Source organism: Acomys russatus, chromosome X (assembly GCF_903995435.1).
Source record: "Acomys russatus chromosome X, mAcoRus1.1, whole genome shotgun sequence".
NCBI classification, from domain to species: domain Eukaryota; kingdom Metazoa; phylum Chordata; class Mammalia; order Rodentia; family Muridae; genus Acomys; species Acomys russatus.
In genome coordinates this window covers 45,357,576-45,375,217 of record NC_067169.1, presented here as the reverse complement: position 1 = coordinate 45,375,217, position 17,642 = coordinate 45,357,576, and the positions used below count along the sequence as shown (strand labels likewise).

The 17,642-nt window shown below is 43.5% G+C and overlaps 1 protein-coding gene across 1 annotated transcript; it reads right to left on the bottom strand.

Annotated features, from left to right (window-relative positions):
- Positions 1-15,584: 15,584 nt before the first annotated feature.
- Positions 15,585-16,679, bottom strand: LOC127185251 (mitochondrial intermembrane space import and assembly protein 40-like). The gene is made up of 2 exons (XM_051141785.1): positions 16,281-16,679; positions 15,585-15,854 (listed from the first exon to the last, which is right to left on the bottom strand). Exons 1-2 carry the CDS (start codon positions 16,677-16,679, stop codon positions 15,585-15,587), a joined length of 669 nt encoding a protein of 222 aa, XP_050997742.1.
- Positions 16,680-17,642: the final 963 nt, after the last annotated feature.

The window sequence follows — 17,642 nt, the reverse complement described above, 5'->3', positions numbered from 1 at the left end:
CGGTTCCCTGCCGTCCATCTAACTTGAAAAACACGCATGCGGAAGTTTGAGCAACTAATTTTCCGTTATAGTCTCACAAGCCGGGCATGGTGGCGCACACCTTTAATTCCAGCACTCGGAGGCAGAGGTGGGCGGATCCCTGTGAGTTCGAAGCCAGCCTGGTCTACACAGTGAGTCCAGGACAGCCAAGGCTAAACGGAGAAACCCTGTCTCGAAAAACCAAAAACAAAACAACAACAACAAACCAACCAAACAGAAACTCTGAAATATGGGAGGCAGAGGCGGGCAGATCACTGAGAGTTCGAGGCCAGCCTGACCTATATAGCAAATTCGAGGGCTACATAGTGTGACTCTCTCTCTCTCTCTCTCTCTCTCTCTCTCTCTCTCTCTCTCTCTCTCTCTCTCTCTCTCTCTCTCTCCCTCTCTCTGTATTTTTGGTTTTGGTTTTTTGAGACGTGGTTTCTCTGTTGTAGCATTGGCTGGCCCAGAACTCACTCTGTATTGGTCTCAAACTCAGAGATCCACCTGTCTCTACCTCTTGAGTGCTGGGACTATAGGCATGTGCCACCACACCTGACAAAACTGTATCTGTTTTAAAAAATTCTGTATTTAGAATCTTGTCTCCAATGTTTAGGCAGTTCCTGGTACCCATCACCAATTTAGCACATCCAAGAGTCCACCTTAATAGCTTTTCTTACCCTTATACCTGTGTGTAAGGAAGTTTTGGTTTCTTTGTTAACTCATATAAATATATTTTCATTCTAATCTCAAGTGTGGGATTTTAGTTCGAACTTTAGTTTGTCTACACCTGGAAATTGTCTCATGAGGGGCGTGGCTTTTGCCAACTGGTAAGGGTCTTCCTCATGCAGTATGGAGAGGGGAGTGGTCTAGGACCTGGAGGATATAAATAAGACAAGTGAGAGAGCGTGGGGTGGCATGTGGTGTGTAGTAGTTTGAAGAGAGCAGAGACAGTGTCACTGTTTGGAGCAGACAGACGGAGAGAAACTCCACGGGGAGCAGCGGCTTGGAGGAGACTGCTGGCTGGTGCTGTTGGCGGAGAAGGGTATAGCCCAAAAGAACCCAATTGACCCTAAACACCTGGGAGAAGTAAAGGGGGTCCCTTCTCCCATCTAACCACCTCTCTCCTACCTAAGGTTGGGAGGTTGGAAGGGATGTTGAGGCCTAAACACACCAAATACAGTAGAATTTAAAAGAAAGAGTGCCACACCTGTGGAGACACGTGTATGCTTTTATGAACATTCACCTCATTCTATTCTCCAGGTACCCCCCACCCCACCCCAAAGTTTTCATATAGTTACACACATAACATGATGTTCTTATTCATAACTACTCACCCTTTATTTTTTCTGTTTCTAGTTTGTCTTTTCTTTTTCTTATTATTATTTTGTGTGTATGAATGTTTTGCCCACATGAATGTTTTTGTATCATACAAGTGCAATGCCCTTGGAGACAAGGACCTGGAGTTGTAGAGGACTGTAAGCCGCCATATAGGTGCTGGAAATGGATTCCAGGTTCTCTGGAAGAGCAAACAGTGCTCTTAACTCCTGGGCCATTACTCAAATAGAATTCTTTTCTTTTTAAAAACAGATTTATTTTATTGTCTATTTGCATGTATACATATATGCCTTCGGAGAATGCAGGCAGGTGGGATGCTTTAGAGCTGGAGTTATAGGCAGTTGTGAGTCACCTGACGTGGTGCTGGGAACTGAACTCCACTCCTCTAGTAGAGTAGGAAGTGCTCTTAATCACTACACCATCTCTCCAGCCTTGGCTTTTCTTTTCTTGTGATGATAAATTTCTGTGACTATTTATAGAATATTCTTTTCTAGTCCTCTTGCTGTCTTGAAATTTGCCAGTTTTTAAAAAAAAATTTTTTTTTGTCCTCACAGCTGTTTAGAAGATTCTCTAACGTTTAGATTTACATATAGCAATGACACACCAGATTCATAGCGATTACCTGGAATGACAAGAACCCAAGATAGGACTGTGAAACCCCTGAAGCAGACATATTTACAATATATGCTTTTGTGTTGTTTTTAAGACAGGGTCTCACTGTGTAGCCCTGGCTGGCCTTGAACTCAACAGGTAGATCAGACTGACCTCAAACTCACAGAGATCTGCTTACCTCTGCTAACTGACTACTGGAGCACCAGGCTAAGATAAAGGCTTTTTTTAAAAAAATCAATAGTAATTGTGATTGTTACACATAATCATAGCTATATTATATTTGGATGGATTAAACACGCTTTGCCTGAGTTTCTTTGAAATGACTGGTGTTAAGCAAAAGATAAGAATATTTTTCTAGGGCTGGGTAACGTATTTTTCAGACTATAAGATGCACCTGACCATAGGACACACCCAGTTTTTAGATCAGTAAAACAAGAAAAACAGTAAAAACAGCAATTGGACTATAAGGCGCACCCTAATTTCTCCCTCCCCTCTTTGGGGGGGTGGTGGTGGAGTGCATCTTATGGTCCGAAAAATACAGCACATAATTTTTAAGATTTCACTTGCCTAAGCATAGGCAAAGCCCTAGGCTCAACTCATAGTATGGAAAAACAAAAACATATTAGCCACTACCACCACCAATAAAAGCAAACCAATAACCATAAAAAGAATGCTTTTCTAGTTCCCAGGTCATTCTTGGGAAGATGGGCACTTTGGAAGCACCACAGAAGGGCTAACTTTTTCCCTCTGTTTTTGGTATATGATGTATATACATCATATGCATGTGTATAATGTGCATGCATGTGCACTGTATGTGTGTGTGCATTCAGGTGTTTGTATACGTGTGTGCATATATAAGGAGGGCAGAGATCAACATTGGATGCCATCCTGAATCACTGTATACCTTATCTTTTGAGACAGGGTCTCTCATTGAGCTCTAGGGATCTTCCTGTCTCTATTCCCCCAAGGTTAGCACTATAATGGTAGGAGGCCATATCTGGCTTCCCCCCCCCATGGGTACTGAGAAATCTGAACTTAGGTCCTCATACTTTCAAGATAGGTACTTTACCAGTTGAACTATCTCTCCAGTCTCTTATTTTCATTGTATCTATTTTTTAAAACTCCATAGCGGAAATGAAGCTAGCTAAAGGTTTGGATAGTTAAGTTGTATTTTGCTTTTCCATAACTTTTTTTTTTTTTTGCCTTAATATCTCCTAGGTTTGGTTTTATTTTGGTCAGGGAGGAAGGAAAGAACAAAACGTTATAGCCTTCTTTGCTATTCATGGACATACTCCAAGTGCTGCCCCATGGCTGCTATCCAAGGGCACATCTGCTTTAGCACAAGAGGAGTGTCTACCCACCTGGTCATAGGATGTGTTCTAGTATCATTTCTGTACTTGTGATAAAGTAGTCTGATGAAAGATAACTTAGAGGAGAAAGGAGTTTATCTGGCTTACAATTCCAGGCTCTAGTCCATCAAAGCAGAGAAGTCACAGTGGCAGGAGCTCAAAGCAGCGAGTGATATCATGTACACAGTCAAGAGCACAGAGAAATGAATGCATGCAAGACTACTTGCTTTTCTCCCTCCTCGCTTATATAGTTTAGGATTCCTTGCCTAGGGGATGGTGCCACTAACTGTGGACAGGATCTTTCTACACTAATTGACAATCAAGACAATGTCCCACATACATACCCACAGGCCAATCTGACTGGACAATTTCACAATTAAGACTCTTTTCCTTAGGATTGGAGAGATGGCTCAGCAGTTAATAGCCTCACATTCTTGCAGAAGACCTGAGTTCAGTTCCCAGAATTCACACCCAGTGGCCTATAATTCAAGTGCCTGTAATTCAAGCTCCAGAGGATGTGACACCCTCTTCTGATCTTAGAAGGCACCTGAAATCACATTTTACTCACATACAGACATGTACACGCACGCATAATTAAAAATAAAATAAACTTTGAGAGAAAAAAGACTCTTTAGGAGATTCTAGGCTGTATCAACTTGAAAATTAAAAACTATGAATAAAGGCTTGTGGGACCCTAGGAACATTTAGGTCCACTTGGGACATAGCCAGCAGAGGTGAGCTGCACATTGCCCCCTGAGCTCAATTGTCTTCCTTCCCTAGGAGGCCTGCCAGGCCCTATGAACATCCAGGTTAGATATCTCCCTGACATTCCCCTGCCTGCCAACTCCACCTGGGCACATCCAGCAATGGTGAGCTGCATGCTCTCCCCTGAGCTCCATCATTAGGCCCACGGCCATGTTTCCCTTCTAGAGGAGGCTTGCAGGTCCCCAGAAACATTCAGGTTCACCTGGAGGCATAGCCTCCACCACACAACAAGGACATCTGCTCAACTATGCTCACAGCAGCATAGCCAGAATCTAGAAACAACCTTGATGCCCCTCAACTGAAGAATGGATAAAGAAACCGCGGTACATTTACACAATGGAATCTTACTCAGGTGGTAAAAACAAGGAAACCTTGAAATTTGCAGGCAAATGGATGGAACTAGAAAAGATCATCCTGAGTGAGGTAACCCAGATCCAGAAAGACACAGATGGCATGTACTCACTTGTAAGTGAGGACACCAAAAGAAGATATACAGACTCAACTAACCTCAACCCATAGGGGCTCACTGTGACTGAACTAGCAACCAAAGAGCATGCATGGGTTGGACCTAGGCCCCCTACACATATGTAGCAGATGTGCAGCTTGGTCACATGTGGGTTCTCTAACAACTGGATCAGGAGGGCTGTCTCTGACTTTGTTGGCTGCCTTTGGATCCTCTTCCCGTAGCCGGGATGCCTTGTCTGGCCTCAGTGGGAGAGGATGCTCTTAGTCCTGCTGGGACTTGATATGCCGGGGTGGGTTGGTATCCAAGCTGGAGGGGTCTCTTCTTCTCTGAGGAGAGGGGGAGAGGGTGTGAGAGTGGGAATAGGAGAAGAGGAGGGAGGGAGCTGAGATCAGGAGGTAAAGTGAATAAATAAACAAACAAATAAATAAATAGAAAAAGAAAAAACTATGACAAATATTCAGTTGTTGCATTAACTGTGTTTTACACTGAGTCTCCCTGGACTGCACTGGATTTCAGCTTTTACTGACCAGAGAATTGGAGCACGAGTAGAGTTTTTGTTTTGTTTTCTTGGTTTTTTTTTTTTTTTTTTTTTTTTTTTTTTTTTACCATTTGCCTTAAAGAAGTATCAGTGAGGAAATGAGGAGATGAATCAGGGGCAGGGAAGAAGACTAAAAAAAAAGTGTCCATTTGCACAAGAGAGCTGTAGGCAACTGGTCGACAGTGGAGACTCTCGGGAAGCAGTGCAGAACAGGCCTCAGTTGGTTTTAGCCTAGAGGCAAGGAAACCTGGGCATTCATTCACACTTCTCTTTCATTGGCTGGGGCAGTTGCAGCACCATTACTCCTTTCCAGTTGTGGTTGTCTCAGACAAGGGCCATCCATCTCAATGTGACTTAAGTATGTTCTCAAATTGTGAGTCTCACATCCTTGCAGTAAGATCCTGTGTGTGTGTGTGTGTGTGTGTGTGTGTGTGTGTGTGTGTGTGTGTGTACAGAATGGCAACAGCTCAGGAGATGGGTTGGGCTCAGGCAACATTTCCTTTCTTTGAATACTGAAGGTAAGAGGCATGACTCAGTTGTTCATTCTTCCTGAAGTAGTTATGTGCTATGTAATGAACCAGGGCATGCGGCTAAGTGAGAACGGGCAACTTTACGCTGGTAAAGTCAACGGATCAAAAAATAGTCCTCTTCGATTTCCACTGAACATGTCCCAAAACAGTCTGGGCCACATTATCCTAAGCAATTCTAGACTTGTGTGTGTGTTCTTCAATTAGCCTGGCACTGTTTGTTTATCATGGCTTTCCAGTCTCTTTCACTTGGTCTGCCTAATTGCCTGATCTTTCCAATAGGGTGAAGTATTGGGGTTTTTTGTTTTGTTTTGTTTTTAATAATACCATGTGTACATCAGCCTTTGAAACTTCTAAGCTGGATTTAAGAACTCTATGGACAGCCCTCTCCCTATAGCAGCACAAGATGAGAAAACTCACAGCCTGACAGATATTTCTAGAAGATTGAGAGAATTCATTTACTTGAGAGATAATTGACCTGGTGTACAATTAGTAAGCTACATTCATCGTTGACCATTGATTCCCAGGCCTCTGCTTCCCTTGCACGCTACACTTCATTAGAGGGGCCAACAGAGAGTTTAGAAGTAGAGGGTACCCAAACTGGGAAAGCTGAAGATAACGTTTCCATAAGTCTTATTCCAGGGTAGTATTCTTATCAGTGGGTTTGAGACCTTGTCTACTTCTGCTGTGATCAGGACTCAGCCAAGTAAAGCAAATCTCAAGGAACTCCACAGCTCTGCAAGAGAACGTGAATGGCTATTATTTCCCATTGCCCATTACTTTACTTATTGCTTCTATATCTGCCCTGTGTTGTTTATTGGAGCTACAACTGTCTCAGAGCCCATAAGCCTTACAGTACATATTAATCTTTCTCCTCCCTTTAAAATTTAAATCTTGTATGAAATTCATTAAGAATCTTATACGTACATAAAATACATACTCTCTGTAGAGAGTGCATCCTGATTACTGTAAGCTCCATCCTCTCTCTCCTTCCTCCCATCCTCTCACCTGTCTCCCCTCCTCCCTGTAAGTCCCTCTTCTATAGTTAATGATCCTCCTGCTCCCACTTCCCTAATCCTGAACTCCTTGTAGTCTCCCTCCAACCTCTTCCTCTTTCATGTCCCAGGCATCCTTTTGACTAATCCACCCCCCCCCCGCCGCCGCCCCCATGCTCCCCGCTAAATCTTCATCACTGACTAGTTCTCTCGTGTTCTTTTCCAGTTTTTTAGGCTTCATTCACCTTTACATCAGTTTACTTGTATTCATTTATACGTTACAGGCTAGGATTTGTATTAAGGGAGGACATCAGATTTTTTTCTTTCTGAGTTTGAGCCACATTAACACTATGCTTTCTAGATACGTCGATTTCTCTTTGCAACTGAATACAATGTCACTGTGTGTTTCATTATGTATTCAGTGGCACCTTCTGTTTCTACCTTTTTATTTTCTCCAAGGTCTGTCTCCCCTTTCTTTCTTCTCTATTTGTCCATTTTTTAAGGGCTGGATAGATGGCTCAGCAGTTAAAGAGCTAGTTACTCTCACAGAGGACTGGGGTTTAGTTTCCAGTTCCCATGCCGGGTAGCTCACATCCACCTGCAACTTCAGCTTTAGGGGATATGATGCTCTCTAATGGTCACCTCAGGCATGCGTGTGTGTGTGTGTGAGCGTGTGTGTGTGTGTGTGTGTGTGTGCATAAAAATGAATGAAATAACTATTTCATGAAAATTTTAAAAAATGAAAAAAAGTTTTTGGCTTTACTTCTTGTGAGAAGTAGCCATATCCAAAGTCATAATTTCTTACTCTGTATTGTCCCCACTTGCCTTGGGAGCCACCCTCTGCATTGAGGGATGTTTATAAGCATGTTTAGGCTCTACCCACTGGATACCAGTAGTTTATGACAGCCAACCATATTTACAAACATTTCCAAATGTCACCTGGGGGACCAAATCATCTGTGGCTGTGAATCTCCCCTATAATATAACAAATCTAGCTTTGGAAAGCTGAGACAGTAGTTTCCCAGCTACACAGCAGTTTACACACTGTCCATAGTACAAATGACATGGGTGCTTCCATTTTATTTTTGTTTTTATTCCAATTGTTCTTGCTAATATTTGAAACTTAACATTTTTCTTGATAGAGTCTTTGGTCAGATGCAAACCAAAACACCACCAAATCATTAGAAAGTGTATTAAAAATAGATTGGCAAAAATAAATAAATAAATAAATAAAAATAGACTGACATAGTATTTTATTTATCTGCATTGGAAGCAATTTATAACTATCCCCAATTTTTCTAGGTTTATTCGGAAACTGAGACCTTTTGTTCATCTTAATACTCTTCATATGTCTTCACTCAGTATTTGCTCTTTTAGCATGAAACAAACTTTCTCATGTTTTTTCTTTAAAAATGCCATGCCAGTTTTCAGTGGTTTTAAATTTTATCCAACCAGGTTTAAAATTTTAACCCCAGCACTCTGGAGGCAGAAGCAGGTGGACTGCTGTGAGCTCGAGACCAGCCTGGTCTACAAAGAGAGCTTCAGGAAAGCCAAGGCTGTCATATCAATCACCCTTTTCACCCCATAACTCCTAAATTATGCCCAGCCCCTCACCTCCTTTCAATTTCATGCTTTTTTTTTGTAATATCCTACTGTATCCATTTGACCTGCTCATATATACATGAATATGGGGCCTTCCACTGAGGCATGATCAACCTATCAGGGGCCATACCCTTGAAGAAAACTGCTTTTCCCTTCTACAGCAGTCATCAACTGTCCATAGCTCCTCAGAGGTGGAGGCCTGTAAGCCCTTATCCCCTCCATTATTCAGCCTTTTTGTTTTGTTTTGTTTTGTTGTTTTGGGAGACAGGGTTTTTCTGTGTAGCCTTGGCTGTCCTGGACTCACTCTGTAGACCAGGCTGGCCTCAAACTCACAGCAATCCACCTGCCTCTGCCTCCCGAGTGCTGGGATTAAAGGTGTGCGCCACCACGCCCGGCTTATTCAGCCTTCAGCCACTTTTTAATTGATGACTTACTACCATGAGTAACTGGTTTTGTTTTGTTTCTTTCTTTTTTTTTTTTTTTTTCCTTTCTTGAGACAGAATATCTCTGGGTAGCCAAGGCTGGCCTGGAGTTTGTGAGTCTTCTGTCTCAGAATCCAGAGTGTTTGGATTACTGGTCTGTACTTTCATATATAACTGTACTTTCCCTGTCCCTTTTTCTTTTTTTTGGGGGGGGGGTTCTCTGAGGCAGAGATTCACACTGTAGCTCAGGCTGGCCTGGAACTCACAATGTAACCTACTCTGGCCTTGAATCAGGCAATTCTCTAGCCTTGACCTCCAAATGCTGGAACTACAAATGTGAGACACCATATCTGACATATATTTTTAATATTAGATCAATCCTTGTCTGATATTTTTATTGATTTCCTTCTGCTTATCCCTTAATGCCTCAGTGGCCTCATCTCATTTCATGGCTTTAAGACCACCTATACACTGATATAAATCTATACACTGATAACTTTGATCATGTCATGTCTCTTTTTAAAAATTATTTATTTATTAATTCATTCATATTATATCTCAATGGTTATCTCATCTCTTGTATCCTCCCATTCCTCCCTCCCTCCTACTTTCACCCTACTCCCCTCCCCTATGACTGTGACTGAGGGGGACCTCCTCCCCTTGTACATGCTCATAGGGTATCAAGTCTCTTCTTGGTAGCCTGCTATCCTTCCTCTGAGTGCCACCAGGCCTCCCCATCCAGGGGACGTTGTCAAATATGGGGCACCAGAGTTCATGTGAAAGTCAGACCCCACTCTCCACTCAACTGTGGAGAATGACCTATCCCTTAGCTAGATCAGGGTAGGGGTTTAATGTTTACTGCACGTATTGTCCTTGGTTGGTGTCATAGTTTGTGCAGAAACCCTGGGCCTAGATCTGGCCATCAAAATGTTCTATTTGTACGTTGATGATGTCATGTCTTATGCATGGTTTTACCTGTATAGTAATGGCTTGTCAATTCGCATTTCTAGTCTGGATCGCATTCTACTCATAGCATCAAGCTTTCAAAATCGTTACCTTGATGCTGAATAAGAAGTCTAAATTTCACACACTGAAACAGAACTTCTGACCACAACTAGCTCCTTTGGCATCGGAGGCGCTTCAACAAATAATTGGAATCACTGTGTAGGCTGTGGCATAGCATTTTTATTTATAGGAATCAGGCTAGGGAAGTGCAGAAGAAAAGAGTCAGAGGATGAGAGCAAAGTCATTATCCATCAAGAAATCACTAAGAGAAGCTACTGGAATCTATGGAGGGCTGTTGCTTCTGTCTCAGAGAGTGAACCTGATTCCATGGTGGGTTAGCGATGCAAGCAAGCTGAAAGAAAAGTGGGGGTGGGGTGGGGGTGGGAGATAAAAAAAAAAAGAAATCAAAGACCACTAGGAATATACAAGGTTTAACTCGAACCAGTGAGGACAGTCCTGCCTTGAGCCTTGATGATAGAGCTAACCTATAGAAAGCTCTAATTCCCTTCTCATTGAGCTGTATAAAAAACTGGCCCTGGATGCAGGAAAGCTGAGGGAAGAGATCCAGTGGGAGCTGAGGTTGCAGCTGTTATCTACCCCTGCCCCATATCATCACTGGAGCCTGCTAACAGGGTGAGGTACCAGGTCATCAATGATGTGTGTGTGTGTGTGCGTGCGCTACAGTGATGCCTGACACCTGACATAAACCTTTAAGGTATAATGGCTGATGCTCCAATTCTGCCTTCCAGATTTCATCAGTTTTCATCCTGACTTCCTTTACCCTAGAATTCTGTTATACTCAAGAGGTCATCAGCCCATACACCAGCAGACAGATCTAGAGGAAAGGAGATTAAGAAATGTAGTTTTGCTTTGGATAAGCTAACATAATATACAATTGCCCATGGAGTATTCCCATCTCAGGAAATGGCAACTCCATCATGGTAGTTGCCCAGGCCAAAAAACTATGAGTTAGGGGATCTGATTTACTAAAGTGTCTGCTCATGAGTTTTGTTCATTTTAAGTCTGATTGTTCATTTTCTTATTGTTGAGTTTTAATAACTTGTTGTAAACTGGGGGTAACAGTCCTTTGTCAGTGAAGACTTGCTTTTCACTGCTCATTTTGTCAAACCCTCTGAATGGTATAATATTACATTAGATAGTCTAAACATTAAATAAAATTGCTCATTTATAAGTACCCTTCCAGCTATGGGAGTAACCAAAGTTGTCAAATAGAATTTTAATTTTAACAGAGGACCAATGGTTAAATCAGCTAATATAAAAAGTAATTTGCTTTATGCAAATTAAAAAGAATACTCTGAAAAAAATAAATTCACTCCATTTTCAGATGGCCATACTGGCTGAGAGCTGATTTTGCCCAAAGTTGTTTCCTTAAGGCAATTGAGCTCTCATTTACCACTAAGAATGTTATTTAGTTTTTGTCCCCCTAAGATCCTTTTGTTTGATGGAGTATGGGAAATATTAGGTCATAAAATAGAACATGTGTAAGAAAATGAAATTTTCTTGTCTCATGAGAAAAATACATTCCTCTAAGAATGCTATGGTGAAAGAAAATGTTTGGCTGCCAAATAAATCATTTTAGTTATTTTCTGTCCCAGAGAAGGAAGATGGATCCAAAGGAAATCAGTTCTACAAACTGTTGAGTCTTTTCTTGATCAGAGGTATGCATTTCCTGTTTTGAAACTTTCCACATAGGATTGAAGGTTGAGCTCATGGCTTGAGTGGGTTTTTCCTGTTTAAAAAAAAAAAAGAAAGAAAAAGAAAATAATCATTTAGGACATAGTTTAGGAGTTTCACCTATGAATCCCATATGAAGGTACCTTTGAATGTGTGAGGTCCTGAATGTTCATTACTAACAGCACCAATTTCTACCAGGCTACCTGTAGGACCCACATCCGTAGTGAGTGACGGGGATGGACATAAGAGCATGAGGTCCTCTCCATGAAGCTGTCAAGTTGGGATTGGGGTGGGATTTACTCCTCAAACAAGTCATTCTTACATGAGTAAAGAGAGCTGACTATGGTTCATTTATTTTTTCTTTCAAGCTTCCCATTTTTCTTTCTTTCTTGAAAGAACCCATGTTTGATTCCCAGTACTCATGACAGGCAGCCTGTAACTCTAGTTCCAAGAGATCCTACACCACCTCCAGGATGCCATGGATACCAATATTCCTCATTACATATGGTAGATACACACACACACACACACACACACACACACACAAATTTTTAAAAACCCAAATCTTTAAATCTACAAAAAAAAGGAAAGGAGAATATTTTGGAATTACTCTGTTTTACCCACAGCCCCAGTGGAGAGAGGTCTAGGTGAGAAAAAATATATGGACAAAAAATTTTTGGACTTATGGGAAAATAGGAAGGCGAGGGCTGTCTCTGGGAGGACTGGAGAGCATGGAGGTTAACATGGGAGAAATAGTGTTGCCTAGAGTTACCCAGACACTAATATATACAAACCTCAGAAGTTTTGTCAGACTTGTAGAAATTAACTTGTGGGGTACGACAGGAATGCTCTTGTGACCGTATCTATCCTCCAGGTATACAAACACTCCACGTTCCCAACATGCTTTGTGTTTCCTAACATCTGTTCACCATGCTTTAAAACCAAAGAGCATGACCAGGAGGAGGCTTGCCACTTCTCATGGCCAAGAAGAAGGCCAGCAGCAGGAGCGCCAGCTGCTGGATACCCCAGCTCCTCATGCTACTTCCTGAGCTCAGTTCTCGTGCCTACTTGCCTATCAACAAAATCTCCAGCTTTGCAGGCAGGCAGCTCTTGGGACTTTATCTGTTGGACAGCCCCTCCAGGATGCTTTCAGTCTTAGCAGATCTAAGAGCCATCTAATGTGAACACCCTAGGGGGAAGGGCTGGAATTCCAAAGGCAAACAAGGGTCAGATGCACAGGCCTGCCTGAATACAGGTCTTAGTCAACAGCTTCTTGCCTGATTCCAGGGGCCTTGCTCTGAAAGCACATTTTCTCTGGCTTGATAGTTGAAAGTAGGAGTCTGACTAGAAGTTTTAAACTCGGGGGTCTGTGAATAGACTCCAAAAGGTCTTTTCTGAGATCTCGGGTTCTAATTACTTTGTTTTATGAGGGCACAAGGCAGGAGGAGAGAAACCCTGGGGTGTCTGAGGAAAGAAGGAAAGAGGACTTTGCTGAGAGAAACAAAAAAGCTCTTGTGGAGGCAAGAAGACACATTTTACCTACCTTACAAAGTTATCATTAAGTGGAGGAAAACCCACCACCCAGGAAAAGACCATGTGCCATGTGGAAATGTGGGGTGGTGGGACAAATTGAGTCACCTGGCTCCACCGTCTATGGCAAAATGGCCGTCCTGGGGAACCACCAAAGGAACAGGAAATCCAAACATTAAATCTTCATCCCGAGCCTGAAGATCAGATGCCATTTCCAGTCATTTCCTTTTGTAGTTTTTCAGATGGGGTGATACTCCAAGGGCCTGTGGATGATTAAAGAATGAAAAGATAAAATGATAGGTTAGCCCATTCAAAAAAGGAAAGCCAGGATCAGCACAGGTCCTCACAGCTGCTGTTCAGTCTGCCCAGTGTCCCAAAAACCAGGTCCTCACAGTTGCTGTTTAGTCAACCAGTGTCCCCAAAACCAGACGACTTTTCTTAGGAAATTCAGGGCCTTAACATCAGGGCTGGTGAAAAGTGTCCTGGAATTCAGTGACCATCCCTGCCTATTTGTATTCTCATTCATGTTTATAGGTCCTCATAATCCCAACACTGACAATGTTGTCAGTGCCAGGTGGGGGATAGGGCAGTGGGGGGGAGGAGATTGTGTGGGGGAGGCGGTAATTTGAAATTTTTTTCTTTACTCAGAATTTTCTCCTGAGTCATAGCAGATGATTTACTGTTGGTAAGGACCTTGAATTCATAATAGTAGGTCCTCCATAAATAGAAGCTCTATGTCCCATAAGAAAGGTACCACTTCCTAGGGCATAGAGAAGCAAACACTCGGAGAAAGACTAATCAAAATCATTCTGCTTGATGATGCTTGGCATCATCCTCTGAAGCAGAGGCTAGTCACTCAAGTCACCTGGGGGAGATTTTAAAACATAGCAGCATGTATTCGCCAGAAATTCTGCTTCATGAACCTGTGCTGGTGACTGGATGATGGCCACTTTCAAAATATTCCCAGGGGCTTATGGCTAATATTCAAATACAATTGAAAATCAACTTTAGGTATTGGCCATGCTACCCTGAACATGTCCAGTCTTGTCTGATCTCGGAAGCTAAGCAGGGTTAGGCCTGGGTTAGTACTTGGACTGGAGAAACAACCTTAGTAGTTTAGTTACTTTTCCTAGTTCTATTTGTCTCTTCTAGAGAAAGCTAGTCCAGTTTCTCTATGTTACAGATAAGAGCAAATTTATTAATTCAGTGTGTGTGCATATGTGCATGCATGTGTTAAGTGCATGCTGCGTGCTGTGTGCGTGCGTGCATGCCTGTGGGTGTGCATGCTCTGTTGAGTCTGAGTGTGCCACTGTGTCTATGTGTGTGTGGAGGTTACAGGTTCTCTTCTTCCTATCTGGGGTCCAGGGATTGAGGTCAGGTTGTTCCGTGGCAAGTGCCGTTCAGCTGCTGAGCTAGTTGAGAAGCCTAAATGATTTTCTTAGGTGCCCAAACTAGATTGAATGGCAGAGTGTGGCAGCAAAATTTGAAATCCCAGCACTTGGGAAGACTGAAATGGGAAGATGAACGTTATCCTGGACCATGCAGCGAGACCTTGTTTCAAATAGGGGGGAAAAAAAGGCCGGGAGATGGCGCACTGGGTTAAAGTGCTTGCAGGGAAGCACGAGGACCTGAGTTTGAATCTACAGAACCCACAGAATAGCAAGACAGGTAACAGGAACACCTGGAACTCCAATATTCCCAAAGGCTGATGGGAGGCTGAAAAAAAATTCCCAGAAGCCTGAGGGCCAGCTAGCCTGGCATATGCAACAGAAAAACAACAGACACCCTGTCTCAAGCAAGGTGGAAAGCAGATGCTCACACCCAAGGCTGCTTTCTGACCTTCACATGTATGCTGGGGTACACACGAGCCCACATGTTCTTTATCTCTCTCACACCTAGGCTCTCTCTCACACACACAATCTTAGAACTCATTTCATTTTTTTTTTTTTAAAGAATCAAGTACTTCATTTAGCTCACATCCTCTCTTGGCTAGCTACTTCTCTGGCAACAGTTTGGTCCCCCGCTTCTCAAGAATGTTACAACTGACTACATCACCGTATCGAGTGAACCAGAGCCCCAAACCAGGCCTTTTGAAACAGTGAATCAACAAACAGCAAAACCCCCAATCAAGCCTGTCTTTTCACTTAGGAAGGGACTGTGGGTCAAAGGATTGAAATTCCACCTTCTAACCTGGATACACTGCAAACACCAACACCTAGCATGTTAGAAATGAAACCCAGCAGTATCTGATCGCTGGCCTCTTCCTGTAGGAATGGCCTCACTCCAGGATTCTTAAAGGAAGGTGTGTTTTGGCTTCTACTTAATTTCCCAAAGAGATACAAAAATCTACCAAAAGGGATAGAATGGGGCAGCATAAATCAGCTTACTCACAAGAGACTTTCCAGTGTACCGGCTTCGGACTGTTGAGAAACTTCACATTATTTCAAAGTGGCAAAATCCAGGGCACCCAGAGAGGACAGTTCAGCAGTGGCTTAGTGCTGTGGGTAGGTTTATGCAGAATGCAGGCACACACACACACCTCTTTTCTTCAGGATATAAGGCAAGCCGCCAAGACACCGATCATCAAAACAAGTTCTTTTCTATATTACAGTGCATGGAAGAGGAGAGGAAAAGATGCTTTCATAGAGGGCGAAAGAAAGGCGTACATTGTGCAGAAAGTCCGATGGCTAAGCCAATGGGCAGCAGCTGGGGCCCGTGGCCTTCAGGCGCTAGAGTCCTCCTGCTTTTCGCCTGCAGGGGCCTCAGTGGCAACGGCTTCCTCCATCGCATTTGCTGACTCCTGCTCTTCCTCCTGTTCTTCCTCCTCCTCGAAGTAATCAGCATTGTAGTAGTCAGCTTCATAGTAAATTTCCCTCTCCTCGTCTTCCTCACCCTCCTCTTCATAGTCAAAGTCATAGAAGATGTCTTCATCTTCATCTTCCTCTTCAACTTCTTCCTCCTCGTAGTAGTCGTCCACCCACTCTTCCTCCTCCTCCTCATCATCCTCCTCATAGCAGTAGTAGTAGTAGTAGTAGTAGTTCCCCTCATCATAGTAGTTGCCCGCATTAAAGAAGTAGTGGTAGTAGTCCTCATAGTAGTTGTCTTCATAGTACTCATCCTCATCTTCATAGGAGTAATCATCTTCCTCCCCTTCCTCATAGGAGTCACCATAGTCCTCCTCCTCTTCCTCTTCTTCCTCCTCCTCCTCCTCGTCCTCCTCTTCTTCCTCCTCCTCCTCATCCTCGTCCTCCTCTTCCTCTTCTTCCTCCTCCTCCTCCTCATCCTCCTCCTCCTCATCCTCGTCCTCCTCTTCCTCCTCCTCTTCCTCCTCATCCTCCTCTTCCTCCTCGTCCTCCTCCTCGTCCTCCTCCTCTTCCTCCTCCTCCTCTTCCTCGTCCTGGGCCTCCTGGTTGCCCACGCCCTCATTCTTGTTCTCGCCCTTACCTTCATCCTTGTTCTTGCCATTTTCTTTGTTCTCGTCTTGGGGATAGATGTCGGGGTATTTCTGCATGCACTCCTGCATGGCCTGGAGCTGGTCAATACAGTCGGATCCCTTGGCTTCTTCGTCATCGTCATCGTCGGTGCTGTAGTGGAAGCAGGAAAAGGCCGACCTGAAGTGCTCTCCACAGGGGCCGCCGGCCATTCCTCCAAAGCAAGAGCAATTCCAGTTGATGTCTCCGTTCGGCAGTATCAGTCCGTACTCCCCATAGGAATCACTGGGGTCGTCAACCACCAGCTCAGCATTGCTGGGGCTTTCTTGGTCTTCTTTGGTCACAAATATGACCCGATCCTTCCCTTCCTGCTGGCTGTAGGCCATGGCAGCTCTGGGTGCTAGCTCTCAGTGCTGGTGCTCACGACTAGCAGCTTGAAGCTCCAAGCTTGCAATGCTGGAGGGCGTGGCTGTAGCTCTATACACCTTCAGGCTGTGACCTCCCACTCCCTTCCTCAGGCCTGGAGGGCGGTTCTGAGGCCAGCTCCGACCCGCCCCCTCCAAGCCTGCTTGCTGCTGGCCCTCAGTATTTTTCAAAGGAAAACAAACCTCCTGCTGTTTGGATGCATACCCCTCTAAGGTCCATATGTAAAAGGTGGGTCCCCGGGGTGATGCTACTTACTAGGAAGTCCCTGTGGATTTTTAAGCATCCCTGTGGAAACTAGTGGAAGTTCCTTAGGTTATTGAGGGCATGCCTTATGAAGGGAATAATGAGTCTAAAATCTCTCAGACCCTTTGCCTCCTGAGTGATGATGTGACTACCCTTTCTCTGATATGTGCGGGTGTCACGGCCATCCATTCATAGACTTGAATCTCCAGAACTACGAACCAAAACAAAATTCTCTTTAGTTCCTAAGTACCTTGCATCAGGCAATTCCTTACAAAGCTGGCTCATCCATGATCCCTGTCTTTACCTCCATCAGCTAATTGCAAACTTGGCTGAGCATAAGAATCATCTGATAGCTTGTTAAAATTAACAGTCCTAGGTTCCTCACCTGAACTTTCTTGTTGAGTAGGTTAGCTTACGGTCTTGGAATCTTGTGATTTTTAAGTACTCCATCAATCAATATGATCTGGACAATATCCTAATTCTGAAATAAGGTGATTGTTGATATGTCATAAGTTAAAGGAAATAGGAGATCTTTAATGGCACTGCAAAGGAAAATTAATATTTCCTTTTAATGATTGTTCAACTGAGGGATAGACAACAATAAAGAACGATGGCAAGCCAGGTGTGGTGGCGCATGCCTTAATCCCAGCAGAGGTTGGTGGATCACTTTGAGTTCAAAA

Excerpts from the sequence above, each read along its gene's own strand:
- LOC127185251 (XM_051141785.1), bottom strand. The coding sequence starts at position 16,679 with ATGGCCTACAGCCAGCAGGAAGGGAAGGATCGGGTCATATTTGTGACC. Across the intron at positions 15,855-16,280 it reads GCGAGAACAAGAATGAGGGC|GAGGAGGAAGAGTGGGTGGA; the intron begins GTGGGCAACCAG and ends GATGATGAGGAG.